The sequence below is a fragment of the Nothobranchius furzeri genome, chromosome 2, assembly GCF_043380555.1.
Source record: "Nothobranchius furzeri strain GRZ-AD chromosome 2, NfurGRZ-RIMD1, whole genome shotgun sequence".
Classification (NCBI taxonomy): domain Eukaryota; kingdom Metazoa; phylum Chordata; class Actinopteri; order Cyprinodontiformes; family Nothobranchiidae; genus Nothobranchius; species Nothobranchius furzeri.
Window position 1 is genome coordinate 16,479,235 of NC_091742.1, and position 14,966 is coordinate 16,494,200.

General features: G+C 47.9%; 1 protein-coding gene across 2 annotated transcripts in view; it reads right to left on the reverse strand.

The window, feature by feature from the left end:
• The window catches only part of vta1 (vesicle (multivesicular body) trafficking 1), a 29,224-nt gene extending 18,161 nt beyond the window's left edge, over positions 1-11,063 (reverse strand). Inside the window, exons 1-5 of one of the 2 annotated variants that reach the window (XM_070544607.1) lie at positions 10,884-11,063; positions 5,520-5,614; positions 3,672-3,799; positions 1,191-1,266; positions 525-639 (exon numbers count right to left, since the gene is read on the reverse strand). In XM_070544607.1, coding sequence (XP_070400708.1) covers positions 525-639; positions 1,191-1,266; positions 3,672-3,799; positions 5,520-5,614; positions 10,884-10,974 — 505 coding nt within the window. In that variant the 5' untranslated portion in view covers positions 10,975-11,063. The remainder of the gene's footprint in view (positions 1-524; positions 640-1,190; positions 1,267-3,671; positions 3,800-5,519; positions 5,615-10,883) is intronic. The other variant, XM_070544609.1, reaches the window with a different exon arrangement.
• Between the last annotated feature and the right edge of the window lie 3,903 nt (positions 11,064-14,966).

Here is a 14,966-nt window from a genome sequence, read left to right on the forward strand (position 1 = left end):
GTTCAAGACGAGATCCCAGATGATGACCTCCAGAACCTCCCAAAGGAGAACCAGAACCACCTACGGACATGGAGTGGAGGTGAGAACTAAGGCCGGTTCTGGGTCCATTTCCCCTTTACTAGAACACTCCGGTCAAGAACTACAACACAAGTACAGGTTTCAGGTTGGACTGCTTCCAAAGCAGCTAAGGCTTTAGACTTCAGGAGGAACCGGGTCCAGTAGAACCTGGACCTTTGTTTCCTGAACAGGAAGAACTAAAGGTAGCATTTTCCACCTCATTCTTTCTCCTGAAGGTCACAGCCGTCAGGCTGCTAGTGTGAAAACACCAGGAGGTCCAGCAGCACCGCCTCGGAACATCCTGGCTCAAGAGATCCCACCTCAATCTGGAAAACCAGCTGCAGGAAGTTCTGGAGGATAATCTGGTCCAAACACGTCTGATCATGATGCCGAGACTCTGATGCAGGCTGATGACAAACACACACACACCCTGTGAACCGGGTCAGAACCGGACCAGCTGGACCCACCTGCTTCCTCGTCCCCCTCCATGGCAGCAGGCCCTGGCTGAGGCGTCTCGCCGTTCTTCAGACAGTTGTGGATGTAGGTGGCCTTCCAGCGGGCGTACTTCCTGTGCTGGATGTTCTGGGGCACAGACGTTTGTTTACATCAGCAACGCAGAACCAGGTTGTTGGTAAATACACACACTCCTCTACTGTCCACTCCTTGTTCCCTCCTCTCCATGACTGATGTCAACGTTGTTGTTATTGTTGTTGTTAGCCTAAAGGGCAACATGCTGATTATCACTTGTAAGTCGCTTTGGACAAAAGTGTCTGCTAAATACATAAACATACATAAATAGGTCAGCAGCTGACGTCACCATGTTTACCAGCTTCTAACCAACAACAACACACACTCATCACCCAATAAACGCAGAGCTGTGTATTCATGCAGCAGCCTTTAGACCCACGGAGGTGCTGCTGGTAAAACCTGTGTGTGTGTGTGTGTGTGTGTGTGTGTGTGTGTGTGTGTGTGTGTGTGTGTGTGTGTGTGTGTGTGTGTGCGTGTGTGTGTGCGTGTGCGAGTGCGAGTGTCTGTGTGTTAGTTAGTTTCCATCATAAAAGCACCAGCAGCACCGACCCAAGCCCAGCAAAACCAGAACCAGGGTAAGTGAGTGAATCATCCTGAGGTCTTACCTCCTCTGAAAGCTCTCCAAACACAGACAAGACATCGAGCAGCAGACTGGAGGTGTAGAAGGACTTGATCATGTTCCTGCAGACAGGAGCAGATTATGGGATGTGAGTTTGGATTTAGGTCCAGAAGGAATGTGCAGGGTATCAGCAGGTTTAAGGGAGCCAAATTTAAGACTTTTTAAGACCTTTTCAAGGCCATTTTGACCAAATTTAAGCAATTTTTTTAAATTAAATTTAAGCTATAATTTCCAGCTATTGCCTGGAACCGGTGCTAACCACGTCGCCAACGTGGGATTAGCCATCCAGTTACCATTAAACTTGCACTTCCCCATGGCGCAAGCTCCGACTAGCTTAACCAGCTAAAGTGCTCATCTAAAAATAGGCCTCTTTCACAACCAACTGAATGTGTACGGTTCCGCTTACGCCAACATCACACACAAAAAATGCTGAAATTTATAGAAAATTTGATAGAAATAAAATAATCTTGTTTATTGGGTCTTTGGACATTTAAGACCTTTGGAAACTGTATTTAAGGATTATTTGCCATTTTTAAGGATTTTTAAGGCCTTAAATTTGGAAAAGCACATTTAAGACTTTTTAAGACTTTTTAAGGACCCGTGGATACCCTGATGTGGGATGAGTCGGGAACAGGGAGAATATGCTATTTAATTATTTTAGAGTCGGATTAATGTCCCTCTAGCTGATGTCATCAGACTGAATGGAGCCGGATCAGCTGTTAAACCATCCCATAATATAATCCACATCATTTAAAATTCCCTTTGAGCACAAAACAGCTAAAGGATGAATCTTTCCTAGCAACAGTTCAGTAGAATAAACTAGTTTTGTTCTGATGGATGAACGGATGAATTTATCAGAAACCTGGGCCTCACTTATCAAACGCTCTTACCCACAGATCCGTGCGTACTTCGTGCATACGAACAATTCTACGCATGTGGTTGTATTTATCATTTTGTACTTGTGCATAGAAACGTTCCTACATGTAAGAACACGTGACCGTGCGTAGGAACAGCCTCTAGTGGCAGAACGGGGAACGGCTGTTTGCATAATTGGTGTTAAAACCAGTAAAAGACACGTGTGACCGACGGGAATCTGACATGACATCATGGCTGATCGGTTATTGGAGGATTCAACGGAGCATGTCCTCTGGAGGGAATGCGTTCTCCATGAGCGCTCTGATCTCAAAGGAAATCCTGCTGGGCAGGGATTTGGGAACTTTTGTGGCGTGACAGACAAACCTCATGAATCCGATTCCAGTTCATATTTTATTTTACAACTAGAGAACCCCCAGAACCTCCTCTGCTCCCGGATCATACACGCCACGTTGCCAAGGCAACCAGCCTGACTGATAGCTCAGAGGAGGCTGAGGCTGCTCTCTCAGACAACATCTCCAAATGAAACTAACTCCAACCAGAAGGAGTCGGATGTAAACGAGAACCCGTTACAGGAACCTCTCCTCTGTCTGTTCCACAGCCAGTGTCTCCATCTTGCCGTCACCAAAGTTTTCTTATTTTATTCGGGAAAAACTCAGGGACTCCCCTCACGTGCTGAGGACGCAGTGTGACCAAATTTGGTTAATTGAGGGCATTTCTGTAAGTAAATGACGGAGAACAGACACAACACCTGGGTAGCACAGGTGGGATCTCTCATGAGACGACCGTGGAGGAACGTTCGTACGAGAGGCCACCGCACGTTCCATAAACCAGGATTTACCGTTCTGCACACACTAAACGTTGTCGTAGGAGGGAATGTAGGACAGTTTCTACGAACGTTTGACGGCCAGATGTTTGTCCAACTGAACCAACCCAGACCGGCTGGGATGGGTTTTCCCGTTAGGAAAGGGTTAACCCTGCATCCCAGACAGGCAGGACCCAGGATGAGCCTGGTCAGATGAATGAGTGATTCCTGCTCAGACCTTGTTTACACTAAACACGCCCACAGGTACGACTCACCTGCTGCTTTCTCCCACCCCTTTAACCAACACCAACGTCCTAACGTTTTCCTGGATTCAGATCATCTCCGGGTTATTTCAGAGCTGTATTAGGTAAACTTAACCCTAACCAGGAGAACATTCCTTTATCCTTGATATTCCAGTTCTGGGGTAGCTTTCCTAAACCAGATGATTTGTCCCTCTGGAGCTACAGGAGGACATCTAGAAGAACCAGAACCACCGACCCACAAGGTCTGAACTTCTCCTCCCGTCTGAAGTGGTCAGAACCAGAACACGGTGGCTCTGGAGCATGTGCTCATCAGGGAAAGGATCTGAATTAGTCACCACCTGTTGCTAGGAGACAGGCATGTTGGGAGGACATGGCCCACTGTGAGTGTGTGATGTGGCAGAGCTGCGGAGATAAACTAGTCCAGATGTGGAGAAAACAGCTGTCCAGCAGGTTTAGGAATGTTGGAACTCATTTTTCCGTGGCGGATGGTCGCTCCGACACCTTCAGGCACCGATCGCTCCCTTACTTGTGGAATCGTTCTCCTCGGTCCTCGTTGTCGGCATACATGAAGAGCTTTAGGGCGTAGTTCTCGATGTGGGCGTTTCCCACCACCTCCTGAGTGATGGACTCGTTGTCGCTCAGCTCCTTCTTCATCTGAAAAGCAAAACAGGTTTCAGCTGGTGGTTTGGGTCAGGAGCTAGTCGTTCCTGCTCGGCGGCGGTTAACCAGCAGGTTAAACGCCTGGTTAACCCTACGGCTGAACGTTACCTTCCTAGATTATCACTGATCGACCAGCTTTGTTACTGGTGCAGAAGGGAAAGGGTTAAAGGTAAAACAATCCCCCCCCCCCCCCAAGCGGTGTCCAGGGGGTTCCAGGTCAAAGCTCTAAAGAACCTGCCCAGTGTCCTCCTGCAGCAGAGGAGCGGGATCGCCAAGGAAAGGGGAAGAACAGATCTGGACTCCAGTTTTAGGGAAAAGTCAGCTGAAAACCAGCAGCCGTTTAAAGCTCTGAGAAGCTCCAAGAAGCTTTAACGATGAGATGAAACCTTAACCAGCAGCAGTACGAGGCTTCACACTTCCTGTCTGGTGTCAGACTAATTATTTTGCAGCCTCCTGGTGGGAGGGAAGCCTCAGAGACTAGACTGTGATGAAGACACAAAACAGATTTAATGAGTCCAGCGAGCCTCGGACACACGACACAGACCACCAGGGGTTCCGGTCCTAATGAGTAGAAAGCAGCCCCTCAGAGACCAGGACCAGACACGGCCAGGGACTCTGATGTCTAAACGTTTGGCTCAAAGGACATGAAGCACGCCAAGTCTCAGAGACCTGCTCTCCGCTGCGGTCCAGGAAGTAGCCACTCCCAGAACCAGAGTCTGCAGACATGAGAAGCAGCTGTGCTTCTTACTGGAGACGGACTCTGTGGAGCAGATGGGAGTCGGCAGTGTCTCACCTGCAGCCCCTCCCCTCTGGCCTGAGACAGGGGGACACCAGCTGGACACGAGACTGGGACAAAATGTGTTGGACTCAACCAGAACAGTTCTGAGACTTTTCCAGTTCTTACGTTGCACCGATCGGTTGTTAAATGTAACCCCGTCCCTCACATCTGGTGTCTCAGTGTGGACACGAGCATCAAAGCAGCGGATGTGTCCCGGAGACGTGTCCCGACTGTGTGACGTTTTAAACATCTCCAGAGCTTCAGTAGCACGCTGTGTAGGTTTTAACTGGCTGTGAGTGAGGAGACTCCAGCAGAGCTGTCTTCATAAAGACAACAGGCCGTCCCCTTCCTGAACGGCTAAACGCCATCTGAACACAAACCCAAAACAACGTCACCGTGTTTATGGAGATCCGGTCAGAAAAGCTCATCTCATACTTCCTCTGTAGTCGTCGTCTAAAGATACGCCCGAGCGGACATTTCACAAAGTCTGAAGACAAAACAACGCCATTCATATTTCAAGTGACCATTAAAACAGGCATGTTTTTATTGTGTTGGGGTTCTGAATGCTGTTCATTTCCTCTTCATCTGAAGACTAAAATGAGGTCAAACCAGGTCATTCAGACATTAAACATACAATGATAGTGTAGTCATTCCCTCCTACAGATTCCTGATTGGCCCTCCAGGCTGCCGTAGCAGCCCGTCGCTCACGGAGCAGCTGAACTTATGAACGTGTGACGTTTCCCTAAAAGCAGCTGGACATTGATGTGGAGCTGATCCTTTACAATCCTAATCCAGCTCCAGAAACAGGTTTCCAGGATGTAAAAAGACCCAAACGGCTTAAAAAGGCTCAATTACATCAGCTGGTTAGGATCTTTATTAGCTAGGGTTAGGGTAAAAACAGGTGAACAGGCTCCGCCCCCCTGGAACAGGACTTACCGACTCCAGCTGATCCATGAGCTTCACCAAGAACTTCCTGCACTCTGGAGTTTTACTGTCCAGCTTCATTCCCGTCTGCATGGCGTAGAGCCGACCTGCAGGAGATGACAGAACCTTCAGACACGGTTCCCTGAAACTCATCTGGACCAGGACCATCCTGATCTCCTCCAGGGAGACAACTTCTACTTTAACCACTAATAATCATTTATTTGCAATTTTATTCAGTCCTTTATTTTAGAACGTGTGAGTTCTGCAGGAACATTTATCCCAAGCATGTTCATCCCTAAAACCTCCTGATCAGGGGCCAGATTATTTAATCTGAAGCTGAGCCTGCAGACGCTCAGCATCTGGATCCACTCTCCTAACACAGCTGGATTTCTCCTGATGCAGCAGCAGCAGACCAGAACCAGCAGAACTAAGTTCTGGAGCCTGACGGACATGTCTGAGTCAGCCTGCAGGAAGTCAGAGAACAGGCAGCAAGTCCTAAAGACAAAGACGGGTCTGTTCCATCACATCCATCAGAACAGCTGCCACTACTCCTGCCCCCTGCTGGCCAACATTCACCACAGCAGGCTGGCTTGTTTACATCAGGCCTGGAGTCCTTCCATCCTGCAGGTTCTACCAGCAGAGACCTGATCCTCAGGCCACCAAACGGATGCCCTCCACACCTTGGCTGCGCCTAGAAATCCTGTCCAGGTGATGCAGACCAAGCTCTGACACCGGTCCTACAGAGACCTACCAGCCCACTTCAGAGGGCCTGGTACCCCATACTCCTGGAGTACCCCCCCACAAGGCCCCCCGGGAGACAAGGTCAACCCCCTTCTCCAAATCCACAAACACATGTAGACTGGTTGGGCCCACACAACCTCCAGGACCCCCTAAGGGTACAGAGCTGGTCCAGCGCTCCATGGCCAGGACCAAAACCACATTATTCCTCCTGAATCTGAGGTTGGACAATCCGTCTGACCCTCCTCTCCAGAACCCTGAATAGACCGTACCAGAGAGGCTCAGGAGTGTGACCCCCTGTAGTTGGACCACCACCCCGGTCTGCCAATCCGGTGGAACGGCCCCTGATGTCCACGCGATACTGCAGATCTGCATCAGCCCTACAACATCCAGAGTTGTGAGGATCTCATCACCCCGGAGCTTTGCCTCAGTGACCTCAGCGCCGGAGATTGGAGGGCCCAACCCAAAGTCCCCAGACTCTACTTCCTCACTGGAAGATGAGCCAGTGGGATTGAGGAGGTCTTTGAAGTACTCCACCCACAGATCCACAACGCCCCGAGTCGAGGGCAGCAGCACACCGTCCCCGCTGTAAACAGCATTGGTGGTGCACTGCTTTCCTCTCCGGAGGCCCAGATGGTGGACCAGAATCTCCTCCATCCTTGCTGCCAATAAAATGTTTAGAAGTGTAAGAAGGACAGGTTCTACGGTACAGTCCGGTTCTGCTCCAGACACCAGGTTCACCCTGAGACAGTTCAGCACATAAACCAGGATCAGGACTTGTCCAGACTCCCAGAGGAGTTCTGCTTTGGACTGTAATGTTTAAGGAGTGGATCTGGGCAGAGAACCACCAGAACATGAGACTCAGTCTAAAACTGCCAAAACGCTCCGACCCTCGGAATGTCAGGAGCTACATCTCCTGGTACCAGTTCCACGTACCCTCCCGACATTAATAACGCCAGCCATCCAATCAGTGCGAAACGGCGTTTGAAAAGCAGCCAGCGGGTGGGCTGAACTAATCATGAGCCACTCCAGCTGTATCCCATCCACTTCACTCAGGAATCCTGTCGGCATCAGCTAGCTAACTGAGGCACGGACAGCAGAATGAAGTCATCAACACACCAAGATGAACGAGCGCCGCTACGCTAGGAAAGCTGCTGATTTAGGGAATCACAACAGATCGTTTACTTCTGCATCCTGTCAAAAACACAATTTACCCAAAACAATCATTCCTACAGCTGGGAATCACCATCATCTCATATCCTTTGTCTCTGACTGGGCACCTGAGAGTGGACGGAGGACATGTTCAAACAGCATCAGATCACAAAAGTGTTCCAAACTCATCATTCCAAAGATTTAAAACATTCCTAAAATTCCTACTTCCTTCCCTAAAGGCTTGTGATGCTGGACTCCCCTTTACATCTGGTCTCTCACACACACACACACACACACACACACACACACACACACACACACACACACACACACACACACACACACACAGAGTGACGCTGCTGACCTCCAGTGGCCTGACTCCATCACTCGTCCACAGGAGGACAAACCAGACCAGCCAATCAGCACCAATGGAGACAAGTCTGAAAACCACAAGGACCAGACCCGACCCGACACCAACAGGACCCGAAGCATCTGAAGTTTGCAAGTAAACCTGTTCATGACCAGAACCAATGGACCTTCTGGTTCAGGTACAGAAGTGTTGGCAGGTTGTCAGACCTCATCAGAGTTCTGCTGAGCTCCAGAACCATCAAGTCAAGAACTTCACACAATAAGAGACCCAAAGCTTAAGAGCACTTAGGCAAATCAGAACCTTCCAGGGGTCTCATTTATCAAACATTGCATAGAATCCTTACTAAAACCGTACTTAAGCTCAGAAAAAAATATGTACTTACGCCAAGTAGGTTTGTGATCTATCAAACATGGAGTACGCACAGCTGCACGCAATCTCCGCTTCATAAATCCGCGTGCGTGTGTGTGTGTGTGTGCATGCGTGTGTGTGTGTGTGTGTGCGGGGTCTTGTCCTGTGTGAAAACTAAGCAGTACAAGTCATAATGCTGCAGGATTTCATAATTGTATCTTCCCAGCAGCAGCACTGCAGGTGCTCTCCATGTCCAACATGTGCGTAAGCCAGGTCCTTAGTCAACTTAAAGTTGCGCACATTTTTCCGCTAAGTTTTCTTTCATAAATCCCAAAGTTTGCGTGGAAAGTTGCTCACGCAGTTTTTCGACCCTGTTTTGTGCGTAAGCAAGCTTGATAAGTGAGGCCCGTGGCCCAGGATCTTGAAATGAACCCTGAAGTTGACTGGTAGCCAGTGAAGCTGGAGGAGAAGCGGGGTGATGTGGGTGTGTTTGGAGGACTTGGTCAGAAGCCGAGCACAGGCCTTCTGAACCACCTGTAGACAGTAAAGAAGATGGAGTGATGGCGGTCGTACAGACATGGGTTTAGAAAAACGCCCTCAGTAAAATTATCTGGGCGACAGTAAAGCTCGTTAACACAAATAAAACGCCACTCGTCTATGAACAAATGAGGAACACAGACTTCCAAACTCTGGACATCTCCTGTGATTTAGTTTGACCCATGCCTCTCAACAGCTTCACCTGACTGTCCCATTTAGTAATAAACACGCTGAGCATTCTCTTCACAAGACTGTCCGACAACGGAAGAGTGTCTTCAGTCAGAGGCTTCTTCAGTTTCGCTGCAACACTGACCGCTACTGGAGATCCTTCCTGCCAACAGCCATCGTAATATACAACAAGTCTTTGATGACTTGATTATTATTATTATTATTCTGAGCTACTACAGTAATCAATTTCCCTCTGGGATTAATAAAGTATTTTTGAATTGAATTGAATGTTCAACCATCTCTCTGTCTCTCTCTACATTAAATGTCCTTCTATAGCTTTTCCTCATTTATGACTAAAATAGCTGAACATAAAAAACTGACGTTGCTGCTCAGGCTCCGGGCCGGGCACAGGACCAGGAACAGGTTAGATGTTCTTGTGTATGTTACTTTAAAAAATACAACAAGACCAGAATATTGCTGCTCCAACAACACGAGGATATATAAAAGTAACGGTTTCAGCTGAGAAACACGGTAATAAGTCAGAGTGCCTTTAGAGCCAACCACAAATACAGGTCCTCTTTTGAAATAGAGAATCTACTTGTGAATACAATACATGATAACAGTAAGCATAGTATGTTTTTACATAGTAAGCATGTTCACACATGGAAAATATCAATGTGAATTAATCGTATGGCGGTAGCTGTTCTGTACTTCCATTGTGTTAAAGTAGCTCATGAGCCAAAACCCTAACCCTGGTTTAGAGTAAACAAGAAAACACAACAAAAACACTCACAGATACATATACACATATTAACTAATAAAAACATTAAATGCACTGTGTGTAGTGAGGCTACACATCGGTCAGACACATGGCCTGCACGTCAACCCCCCCCCCCCCCCCCCCAAGCTCCATTTCAGGTGTGTGACTAGCGTTGCTAGGGGAAGCAGCAGCTGCAGTTGGAGCAGAAGAAAAGTCAGAAGGATGGGTAAAAAGAGCAAGGATGAACACATCCCTTACAGGGATGAACTTCTGAAGGAGGATAGAGATCGGTACATTCAGAAACTGTCTACAGTCAACAACGTAGATCTGTACGACCTGAAAGGAAACAAACAAATTTGCAAGTCGGCCAACGAAACTGTCAGCTAGGTTAAAAAACAAAACCTTTTCTGTGTTTAAAAAGAACCAAAAACATGCAGTTAGAAACCAGGCACAGTAAGAACATACCAAAGATGTTTAAACAAAACAAATATAAGTTAAATTAAGGTTTATTTGTTGCATTTTAAAGGGTGAACTTGCATTATTATGATAATATATGAACATTACATAAGCTGTTATTTTAGTCTTAATAATGTCAACAATAAAAAACTTTATCGTCAATAATTTGTTGGACAATATATCGTCCAGGCCAAAGTGTGTGGGTTTACAGTTGGGATGGTATTTAGAAATGTAGGTTTATGTTTACATTATTCCAAAAAGTAGAAACTCTTTTATTCCTTTGCTGACTCAGAGACCTTTGGACTCCCAGAAGCATCCTCTTGAGGGTTACATGGATTAGGGTCTGAGAAACCCCTCTGGTCTTTGTCGGAGGTTGTCTACTCAGGTGTTTAGCAGGATTTGGTACATTCCTACAGAATGAGACAGCTGTCTCACTGTGGAGAAGGGCTTTAAGCAGCCAATCAGATGCTCCGGGTGAAGTTTCACCATGATAATCCCGTTCAGGTGAACAGGAACCACAAACACACCAAATAATGCATTGCTGTCAGACTTCGGGCTATGAAACCCAAACATGAGGGGAATCTCCCTGATATCTCAGCTATCATGATGCTACGGAAGTGTTAGCCTGCCCATAAAGTACCATCGAACAAAACTACAACTCCTAAACATCACCAGACTACACCTAAACGTAACCCCACAGCCTGGGCTGGAGGCAGGTGTTGTCTCTGAAGGCTTTCAGCACAAAAACACCGTTTTAAATAAAGACGGAAGATCCACCGCCCTGTTTTCATGGAAACGAGGCTACGAAGCTAACTGCTAATGTAAGCCATTAAAAACAAACACTCACAGTAATAAGTCACGACCGGGTCCCGCTTCTCGTGTTCCTGAGCGGTCCGGAGGTAGTGCTGGATGGGTCTGAGCTGGGCCGGTAGAGCCATGAGAGTTACAGCTCCTCCAGGAGACACAAACAACACAGCTCTCTGTTGTTGTTGGAAAACTGTTTCACTTCCGTATCCGCAGCCAATAGGAGCGGTCGCCCGGCCGGGACGGTGACGTCACGAACCCAGAGTTATCAGGCAGGAAAACAAGAGTTGGTCGTCAGCTTCTTCTCTGGTGGTTTTGAGCAGGACATGTTAATAAATCTCTGCTTCCACGTGGGTCTCCGCTGCCTTATAAACACTAACCATCCATCCTGTTAGTGTCGGGTTCAGGAATGTGTAATAGTCTCTGACGATGACGTCACAATCAGGGAAGTTAGCGTAGAGACCCCTCTCCTATCAGAAAAGGTATTTTTCCCCTGCTGTCCTAGCAAAGACAACAATGTATTCAGAATGAATTCATGAAAACCAGAACCTGGTTCATGGTTTTGGCTCAACACCCTGGCTACTGAAGATGAACTGGACTGAACGGATGGTTTCAGTAACTCTATGTGAGACTTCTCACCTGTCCAGAGGTATCCTGGTCTTTTCCTTATGAGGAAACTGCCCCAACTGTTTTTGTCTGGAGTGTTCCTTCTCCAGATGTTTCAGATCCTTCCACTGATGTTCAAGAGGATCTAGATCAGGGTTCATGGAAGACCACTTCGGACCAGTCCAAGTGTGGTTCTGATTCATTCCTGATTTTTGTGCTGTTTGTGTTTTGGCTCAGCTCGACCCGTGGTGACTTCACTTTGACTCAAAAGGAGACAGATGTGATCTGACCTTGGAGTTGACCTTTAATCTCGCTGATATTTGTTGTGGGCTCTGTGGTTTCCATTCATCAGTCTCTTCTATTTGGCATTAGCTGTCGTCTTGTGTCCATGTCCAGGCAGTTCCCATGGTTACTTCAGTTTACATCTGTTTCAGAGGAATTGTCACAAATTCAACATTTAGGTGATGGAGTTGTTGTCTGGTGATGCAGCTGTCCTCTGTCGGCTGGTGGAGCTTGTGTCTGAAGTGTTCACGTGGGTGTGTTGTTAAAAAGAAAAGACGAGGGGAGACGTTTCGGTTCCGAGTGGGTTCTGGAAGTTTTGACCTGAATGCGTTCACGTGTGTCACAAATCAGTTTCACCATTTCCTGCAACCATCAGATCCTGTGGCTCCATTTTACCTTTAGGTTGTGTCCACCTGTTCTGTCTGACGGTGTGTCAGTAGGCTTCCAGCACACACACATCAGAACAGCTGTGACACTCAGCATCATCTCAGCTCCACTCAGAAGGTTTTCTGAGACTTTAGTGACTCAACTCCTCCAAAGCAGCATCAGGAGGAGGTGGAAACTCAAGTTAGAAAGGTTTCAGTCACTGATAACTTAAGTCTCTTTGGTCCAGCTTGTTGTTGGATGAATCAGCGGCCAACAGCATCGGCTTTTCTCCCATTAACTTCGATTTGCCACTTTTAATCATCACTTTTATCTGCCACATTGCTTTGGTCGAGACCCAGAAATGCTGTTTGTGTGTGTGTGTGTGTGTGTGTGTGTGTGTGTGTGTGTGTGTGTGTGTGTGTGTGTGTGTGTGTGTGTGTGTGTGTGTGTGTGTGTGTGTGTGTGTGTGTGTGTGTGTGTGTGTGTGTGTGTGTGAAGAATGACTCAGAAAGATCAAGTCCAGTGAGATCCTGAGAGGAGCTGGTAGGAGGTGACTCGCTGGTGGAGTCTGGTCAGGTCTTCTGCAGGACCAGCAGCTTTTCCTACAGAGGATCAGAACCTGTACCGGTGTGGAGGCGTCAGGAGAACAAAGATCATCTGATGCAAACTAGAATCCAACCATTATGTTAAAGAAGGGACGACACCAGAATTAGTTTATTTAATGTCCGTCTTTTATGTTGGAAAGGTGCCACTTCCTGTTAGGGTTAGGGTTAACTCAACCCTCACCATCATCACCCTGAACCCATAGCAGATGATCCACCTGTAGAAAACACAAAGTAACACCCGAACCAGAGCAGTCTGCTGGACATTTTAATGACAGGTTATTGTTATCAACCAGCAGCAGTCAGACACGGGTTACACACGTTTCACAATAAATACAAGCATGAGTACAAATCTAAAGAACTGTGATTCATTTATCTGATTTCTACAGATGTTTGTGGTCATAGGAGGCGTTAAGCACCCAGAACGGTTACGACTTCAGACACACCTGTTGCTGAGTCCTAAACATACCCATCGATCGCATCAAAAGCCGGTGGCTACACCGCAAAACCCCCTCTGGTGTCGTTTAGATTTACACCAGATTGTTTGACTTCACCTGTCCTTCACCTTCACCATCTGGGAGACAAGTCAGAGGTAATATTACAGCACCAAACTTAGAAACCACCTTGTGGTTGTCATGGATACCAGAAGGAAGACAGCCCTCGTCCCACCGGGCCTTCGGTTCTGCAGCTTTGGATCAAACAGGGTCTAAAGTGATCCACGTTTTGTACCTGAGGTGATGAACGGATGAGTGAAAACACAACAGAAGATGGATGGATGCCTGATTAAACAACATCAGAAGACGTCGTTATTTTGAAAGTAAATGGAGCTCAGAAGCTAAACTACACGGAGTACTAGATAAACGTGGAGGACACGTGAGCTTGATTCGGAAAAGGGTGGAATGCCTTCTCCGGGTCAGGGATGAGGTCCTGCCCCAAGTGGAGGAGTTTAAGTATCTCGGGGTCTTGTTCATGAGTGAGGGGAAACTGGAGCGTGAGATCGATAGGCAGATTGGTGCTGCATCTACAGTGATGTGGGCGTTGTACCGGTCTGTCGTGGTGAAGAGAGAGCTGAGTCAGAAGGCGAAGCTCTCGATTTACCGGTCGATCTACGTTCCTACCCTCACCTATGGTCATGAGCTTTGGGTAGTGACTGAAAGGACGAGATCACGGATACAAGCGGCCGAAATGAGTTTTCTCCGATGAGTGGCTGGGCTCTCCCTTAGAGATAGGGTGAGAAGCCCGGTCATTCGGGAGGGGCTCAGAGTAGACCCGCTGCTCCTCCACATCGAGAGGAGCCAGTTGAGGTGGCTCGGGCATCTGGTCAGGATGCCTCCTGGACGCCTCCCTGGTGAGGTTTTATAGGCACGTCCAACCAGGAGGAGACCTAAAGGTAGACCCAGGACACGCTAGAGGGACTATGTCTCTCACCTGGCCAGGGAACGCCTTGGGATTCCCCCGGAGGAGCTGGCCCAAGTGGCTGGGGAGAGGGAAGTCTGGGCCTCTCGCCTTAGGCTACTGCCCCCGCGACCCGACTCTGGAGAAGTGGATGAAAATGGATGGATGGATGGATGGATGGATGGATTGATGGACACCTCCGTAGTGGAGGTGAGTCAGACCGGAGGCCCTGAACAGGCCCATTCCTTCATTATTTATGAGAGCAGGAACACCTTGAATAACAAAGACCTCTGAGTCTGATTTCATCCCGGATGTTAAAAACGCTCCGGTCTCACCTTCGACGCTGGGACAGAACAGCTGGCGTTCTCTTTCGATAATAAACTTTATCCGTCCCCAACCTTTCCTCATTGATTCCCAAACAGCTTCCGTGTTACCAAACAACCACACCTCACTGTTTAGCAATGTAAATCCTGTCATTAGAAGCTCTTTTAGATCCAGACGAATCCCCGTTTCCTGGTGGCTGGCATCTGTTTGGTTTAGCATCAAAGCCTCGCTCAGATCCATTTCCCTGACAGATTCACGTTTGACAGAGGGGAAGTCGGACAGCTGCTGAGGCCTTTTGGCTGATTAGGTCTGAAGGCTGATTAGGAAACACCAACAGCTTCATCAACACCTGTCATCCGCTACCTGGAGAGACACCTGTAATATTCTGCTGTCTCTGGTCGACCCGTCACACCTGATCACCATCTGGGAGACGAGTCAGACCACAGTGTTTGTCTGAAGTTCCCACAGAACCCAACTGGTCGCCGCTTAAACCAAAACCTCCTAAAACAGAAGAAATCTGCTGAAGCAGAACTTTGGGTTGGACACGAGGA